Source organism: Silurus aristotelis, assembly GCF_946808225.1.
Source record: "Silurus aristotelis genome assembly, chromosome: 10".
Taxonomy (NCBI): Eukaryota; Metazoa; Chordata; class Actinopteri; order Siluriformes; family Siluridae; genus Silurus; species Silurus aristotelis.
Window position 1 is genome coordinate 5,749,727 of NC_139583.1, and position 7,500 is coordinate 5,757,226.

General features: G+C 39.7%; 1 protein-coding gene across 1 annotated transcript; it reads left to right on the forward strand.

The window, feature by feature from the left end:
* Window positions 1-226: 226 nt before the first annotated feature.
* On the forward strand, window positions 227-4,995 carry rbm7 (RNA binding motif protein 7). The gene is made up of 5 exons (XM_083551592.1): window positions 227-436; window positions 2,487-2,649; window positions 2,730-2,817; window positions 2,909-3,011; window positions 4,071-4,995. Exons 1-5 carry the CDS (start codon window positions 344-346, stop codon window positions 4,374-4,376), a joined length of 753 nt encoding a protein of 250 aa, XP_083407718.1. The 5' UTR covers window positions 227-343; the 3' UTR covers window positions 4,377-4,995.
* The last annotated feature ends 2,505 nt before the right edge of the window (window positions 4,996-7,500 follow it).

Below are 7,500 nucleotides of genomic sequence, written 5' to 3' on the forward strand. Positions count from 1 at the left end.
CTAGCAAGCCAGTCGATAGTGTGGTGCAATTTAATCTGTTGGTTACTATCTGAATACAAAATAAAGCAAATATCTTTTGTTTATTTGCTGATTGTTTAAAAAAAAGCCATATAACAAAGCCCTGAGAAATGTGTAACAGCGTCTTCATAAGGCCAAGAGGAGAACTGCTCAACAGTGTCCTGCTCAACAGTGTCGCAAATCGGAAGCTCAGCACGACAGTAGCTCGCGACATACGGCAGGCCTCTGTCGTTTTACGGCAATAGTCTATCGCTATAAACATTGCTCGACCCATCTCGTGGAGCGCTTCGGTAATAAAACTGTACTGTTGCCCTTTTGCGAGATAATGGGCATAGCAGATGAAGCAGATCGGACATTGTTTGTGGGCAACTTGGACTCTCAAGTAACAGAGGAGCTTTTGTTTGAGCTGTTTTTACAGGCGAGTTAACGCTGTTTTCCTAGTAGCGTCTTAGCAGCTGATCAATAAGCGCGTACATGCGTTAATAAAAACCTGGAATATACTGAATATAAGATTTATGAGCAGGTTTACAGGTGGTTATTGGGTGTGTATGCAGTATATAGGTTGCAATGCTAATACGTGATTATTCACTGTAACGTCATCCTGCTAGCATAGCATTTATCGCTAGCTTGTATCTTGCTAATTTATTATTCAAAAATAAATATGGATGTATATATACATACATCCATGAGGAAGTGCAGGAACGCATATATATAATATGCCTAGGTTTTATTTCCACTCAATTGAAACTGGTCTGTGCATTGAAATTGTGTTTTCTTTATCCCCATCATTATTGCTGTAAATCCCGCCCCCTGTGCAGTGATTGGCTAGTTAAATCTTGCGGGATCCCAGGATTGGCTGGAAATCCTCCAACTGCTTTTAATGTTTTGGCAAAGGAAGCGATTATAATATACACTGCATGGACAAACCTTTGTGTACATACGATCATAAGATTGCTGTGTGATATAAGATTTACTGATGTAGTTAAGGTGAGGAGGTCTGGGGTGCAGTCAGTGTTTACATTCATCCTAATATAGGCCACTAAAGATCCTCCACTTCATACAATATCTCCATGGAGCTGCTTTTGTGCACAGGGGCATTGCCATGATGGAACAGATTTGGGTGTCGTAGTACAAGTGCAGGGAAAACTTTATTCTACCGTATCCATAGACACGTTTTGCAATCGTGTGCTGCCAACATGGTGGCAACAGTTTGGGGAAGAACTAAAAATGGTGTTCCAATACTTTTGTCTATAGAGCGTATTAAATGATGGATGGATGAAAGAATGTTACAACACAGAGATATCATTTGCGTGACACTTGACGAAGAGCACTTCCACTTCAACCCATGCAGCTGAAATCTTCATGGAGCTGGCTTTGTGCACAGGGGCATTATTAATGCTGAAACAGTTTTTGGTCTCTGAAGTAAAAAGACAATTTTATGCTTGACAACAATATTCCATGTAATTGTGTGCCTTTTAACTTTGTAGTTTGGGGAGGAACCACATTTAGCTGTTAAAGTGAGGTGTCCTAATACTTTTGTCCATATAGTAAAACAAGTCTCTTGGAGTCTCTCGCTCCTCCATCATGGACATTTATACCACACACCACATCTGCAAAGCCAACACACACTCTTCACCCTCTTACTATCAGGAAAAAGGTTTAGAAGCATTCAGGCCTCACATCCAGACTGCAACAGTTTTTTTTCTTTTCTCTTCTCTTCTCTTCTCTTCTCTTCTCTCAAGCAATCAGACTTCTCAACACACAGAACTGAAACTGAACGCCACACACACACACACACACACACACACACACACACACACACACACACACACAATACACATCTCAATCCATTCAACCGCCATTTAATATTAATTTTTTTATAGTGTGCTGTTTACATGCTGTGTTTGCACTACATTGTGTTTGTTTACAAATACACTCTTGTTTATAGTCTTTGCACATTACTGTATAATCGTAGTATACAGCAGGTTTACTGGTCGGCGCTATTTTGTGTTCTGTGTTTTGTGTATCTGTCCCACACTGTTTTTGTGTTGTCTGTTTGTACTCGGTTGCATACGATGCACTTTACGTGGCGTGGGCACTTACTTTAGTCCCTAACCCTGTGTTCTGCATGTAACTGTTATTAAATGTAGCACCAGGGTTCCGGTAGAAATAACGATAAAAACTTCTTGACTTGAAGTATTGATTCAGTAATTAGATTCTAACCAAGTCATCGCCGATACAATTGATCCTGATGTGACTTTGATCAGTTAAAATGTTTTTATTTCAACTTCTCTCGCGCTCTCTCTCTCTCTCTCTCTCTAACTTTCATTTTCTTTTTAAAAACGGGGTCCGTCATGTCCCATTGCATTATTAATTTGTATCTCTGCTCCTAACTGTTGGACTTCCAATAAATTTTTCCTCCACATCTCTATATTTATTGTTTTCATACTGTCCATTTCCTGTTGCAGGCCGGGCCTCTGATCAAAGTAAAAATCCCGAGGGACAATGACGGGAATTCGAAACAGTTCGCCTTTGTGAACTTTAAGCATGAAGTTTCGGTCCCTTACAGCATGCACCTGCTTGGGGGGATCCGTCTTTATGGAAGGCAGCTCAACTTGCAGTTCAGAGCAGGTAGGAAACTTCTCATGGCTCAGTTGAAATGTTCGGTCTTTGCATTTCTAATGGTTTTCCGGACTCTGGGTTTGTGACAGGCAGCAGTCATATAAATCAGGAGGGAAAAAGCCCTGCGAACTCTCAGAACCTTAGTCCAGCGAGCACACCCACACACCGTGCTGCCAGGTATCCTTCACCAATCACATCTGCACAGAATAAGCAGCACTCTGTGGCGCTTACATGTGGAACTGATGTTAATGTGATGTGTGACATGCAGGCATGACCGGACTCCAGATCAGATGAGCTCTCCATCATTTTCTCCTCCTCAGAACTTTCAGAGGTCTTTCGCTTCACCAGACAGTCTTCAGAAGCAGGCGATGGTGAGTGCTCCGTTGTTCGCTCTTAAATAGTAAAAAAAAAAAAAAAGGACAAGTTACCAAAAAGCATGTAAAGGCTTGAATTCAGCTGTCAAGGATCGACTGATGGCTGCTGATTTGAAATGGTAAAATACTAATCCTACAGGCTTCACTGGGTATTTTAAAGATTAACTCTGAAAGCTGTGTGGAAAAAAAAAAAAAAAACCTGCTCTCGGATATTTTGGAGTGCTCATGACTTAAGCTGCACAAATGGCTATATGGTGATTAAACCTGGATTCCCTTTTTTTTTCTCACACAATCCAGTTTGTGTTTATTTCACACTTGGCAGTTGTTCTTGTGACGAATAAAACCTGACGGGGCATGCTATTGAAGTAAAATAATCCAATGTTTTATTTAATCCGGCATTTATATTTGTATTAATTAAAGAATGACGAGCTAGTTCATGTTCGTGTTTAGCTAAGTAGATGCTATAACAGTCGATCTTTTTAACAGGCCTTCATTAATGAAGTAAATTCAGGTTACCAACGTACTGCAAAATACTCGTTTTGAAGACTTTCCTGTCAGGAAATTTGGGTATGCTGTAATAGCAAATAAACCAACTCCTTTCGACCAATCAGAAGCGTCGGTCCTCTACAATTAGGTTCCTTGTGACTCTAAAACTAGTTTCAAATTATGCAGATACTCTATTGCCAAAAGTTTGCAGACACCCGGTCATCAGTACGGTATGTGGTTTTTAAACATCGCATTCCACATTTAGCCCCCAGATGTTCCACTAGGTTTTGGAGTGTGCTTATGGAGATTTGTGTTCATCACCTGCAAGTGTGTTAGTAAAGTCAAGTATTGATGGTCTGGGGTGCTCAGTAGGGTTGAGATCAGAGCTCCAAAGCAGGCCACTCAAGATCTTCCTGTCCAAACAATGTCTTCATGGAGCTGGCTTTGTGCACAGGGGCATTGCATATACTGCAATTTTGGGGTAACAGTTTGGAGAGAAACCACAAATGGCAGGAAAGTCAGGTGTCAGAAAACGTTTGTCCATGTAGTGCGTTTTCTCTCTTTCAACAGAGGAACAACATGTTGCAGGTCCAGATGCAGCAGATGCAGCAGTTGGCCGGCACGTTTCAGCTCGGCATGCAGCAGCAACAGTTCAGAGGTGGCTCAGGGAGCTCCTGGCAAAAAGACAGCCTCGCCCCCTGGAACCAAAGGCCCGCCCACCAGCAAGACTCCGCTGGCCACCACGGGCACGGGAGCGGCGAGCGGCACCGGAGAAACGACTTCTACCAGCACGACGATCGCAGCGGAGGCCGAAACCGAGATTATACGCCTGACCGACGCAGAGAGCCGAGAGACGGACGCTGGAGACGATACTGAGACCGATTTCGTTTTAAAGTTTAATTCTGAAAAACTGTTTGGCAAACCAGCAATTTAGTTTTTATATGGTTTTCTTAATTATTTTTAAAATTTTTAAACTTAAGATTCTTTTGTTATAGATTGTTATATAGTTACAAATTTCAGCAAAAAAAAAAAAAAGAGCTTTTTAACTGGAATGTACAAGAAAAAGAGTTACAAAATACCTTGAAAGCAGATTATTAAATTTTACAAATTTGTATCTGGTTCAGTCTCAGGGTGCAGCTCGCAGTATGTATGATGTCTAATAATTTTAATATGAGAAATTAGTGATTTTATATGATTGGATTCTTTCTTTTTCCAGATTTCACCGATTATCGATCAGCCAGATTTATTGAAGCATTTGCCAAATGCTATTTCTGGTCACATAATCACATGAGCGAGTTCCTGTGTGTGTGTCCTGAATGATTTATTTAATTTCTTTTTGTAATTTAAAGCCATGGTGTACTTTTACCAGCAGGGGGCTTGTCCTTTAGAGCAGCTGTATAATTAAAGGCCAATGTTATTTCTCAGGAGTTTTTTTTTTTTTTTTTTTTTTTTACTGATAAAATGAAAATTCTGTTTTTTTTTTTTTTTTTTTTTTTTACTGATAAAATGAAAATTCTGTTTTTTTTTTTTTTTTTTTTTTTTACTGATAAAATGAAAATTCTGTTTTTTTTTTTTTTTTTTTTTTTTTTTAATGTTTCTGTTGAAAAAAAATGATCATGTATCCATGCTGTGTGCTCTAACTTTCTCCCCTGTAAATACAGCATAATTTTAACGTATCATTACTCGTGGTGTTGTCATTCATGCACAAGGTGTTTTTAATAGGGTTGAGGTCAGTGCTTTATAGCAGCTCGCTATAACATGAAAGTGCATGAAGTCTTCGAATGTAGTTGAATGACATTTTCCTTCCAATGAATGTCATTCAACTACATTCGAAGACTTCATGCACTTTCATGTTTGTGGTAACAGTTCAGGGATGAAACACCTACGGCTGGAAAAGGCGGGTGTCCAAATACTTTTTACCCAGACATTTATTTTTTAATAATCTTTATATAAAAGCTGTCTGTGTGGTTAAAGGACTGATTGCTATGAAATAGTGGATGTAGATGTTTTTTTTGTGGCATTGCCTGTCTAGATTGTTGGCACCTGTGCAGGTTGTTTTGCCAGCGTTGGAACCAACACTTGGTTTTAATTAAAGTAAGCAGACAGGATGTACTTTATTAAGTATACAGATGGGGGGAAGCTTGTCTGAAGTTTGATTGGGGGGAAAAGAACAAATTAATTTTCGGGTTCATATACACAATGCGTAAAGAACATTTTAATACCTGTAATTATAGAGTGATCAGTAGAATTTATATATTATAATTATGTACAATACGACGTGCCATTTAGTGTAGGAGAGGCAGCAGGGTGTGGTGTGTCTATTATCACAACTGGATACGTTTGTCTTTGCACTGATATCTACTGGATACTCGATTGACAAAAGTATTGGGACACCTGATTTTCCAGCTGTGTGTGATGCCACAAAGCGGGAGACGTGTAATTGTATAGGACGTCTTTGGATGTGTAGGATTACATTGTTTTTGTTCTGGAACGACAATGCCCCTGTGTGCAAAGCCAGCTACATGAAGATATGGGTTGTGAGTGGAAGATCTAGATGAGCCTGCTATAGAGCTTGGATCTCAACCCTACTAAACACCTTCACACTCACCACAATCTTGTGGAACATCTTGCCAGAAGAGTGTAGATTATCATAACAGCAAATGTGGACTTAATGTGTGGTGGGATTCCAAAAGCACATGTGAATCGTATGGTTCCTATGGTGTCCACAAACCTTTTCCTCCAAAATGTCTGGTTTCAGGTGTCGTTAATTTAAATCCTCAGGGCTTGTGTTACTGTACAAGCTGAGATGATGTGCTCCTGGCTTCCATGGTAGCACATGAAATCCTATAATGTCTGAACTGAGGCCTTAATCTACCCTTCCGAAAGTGCTTACAGCCCTCTAACAGGGGCTCCTGTGGTGCAATCATGTCGTTTATCCCAGCAAATCCTCATGCACCTAAAACTGGAGGCACGTTTGTGGCCTGAGCTTCCTTTGGATCTCCACTCATCTGACGAGGCTCAGGTTGCATCCCGATGCCTGGAAGCATTGTTTACTGAGGAGCGGTGTACTAGGAAGTCTCTGGACGTTTGTCTGACAATTTAATTGATTGAGCTGCTTGGCGTCACAGGAATTATAATTCCTGTCAAAGCAGGGGAAATAAAATCAGCACCAAAAAGCAGAGGAGGGCCTGATAGAACTCAAACTCCTAAATATACCCAGAAGCTACTTCCTTTCAATGGATTCACTGTTGCATTGTTGTTGTGTTTGACAAAGAAATTGTTCAGTCACATCCCAAGGCAATGCTGTTAATAAAGCTGACAAACATTCCTCATGCCTGATGCATCCAGTAAGCACCCTAAAGGGTTTGTCAGCTTGTTCTAAAAAGCAGCTCTTTGTAACGTACGAGCGGTTGTACTTCCAGAAAATGTTTATTGTAATGTACAACCTGTTCAGCAAGCTAGTACCTTCAAGAAGAACCTACATAATCTGCAGCATGAAAACAAATCTAAAGTTTTGTTTATTGGATATGTATTAGTACCATTTTGATCATTTTATAGCTACACGTGTACAAAAGCAGGGTAAAAACAAATCCTCTAATTAAAAAATTAGACAAACAAACAAAGTTAAAAGATGTGTGTTGGGTTACACATCAGGAGGGTGATATTTAAACAGTAATAATGACACAGTAGCTGTTGTTTTTTGGGATTAATTTATCTGCAATTGCAGAAATCGATTTTCAGTAATGAAAATAAAAATGTTTATGCTTTCACTAAAACTTCTTTAGGTTTTGTGCATTCTTGGTTTGAGTTGAATGAAGAACTGTATGTGTTCCGTTTTTACTAAAACATTTTATTTAGAATGGAAGATACTTCTGCCTTCTACACTGTAGAAACAAAACTTCTGTGGACACCAGACCATGAAATTGGTATGAGCTTTTTTTTTTTCCACGTTTAGTTTCCATGTGCTGTTATTAACCTTCAGTGGAAGATGTTCTACTGT

Bases quoted from the DNA above. Each gene is read 5' to 3' on its own strand.
- rbm7 (XM_083551592.1), top strand. From the start codon at position 344: ATGGGCATAGCAGATGAAGCAGATCGGACATTGTTTGTGGGCAACTTG. The intron at 2,650-2,729 runs GTAGGAAACTTC...GGTTTGTGACAG, and splicing joins CAACTTGCAGTTCAGAGCAG to GCAGCAGTCATATAAATCAG. The intron at 3,012-4,070 runs GTGAGTGCTCCG...CTCTTTCAACAG, and splicing joins GTCTTCAGAAGCAGGCGATG to AGGAACAACATGTTGCAGGT.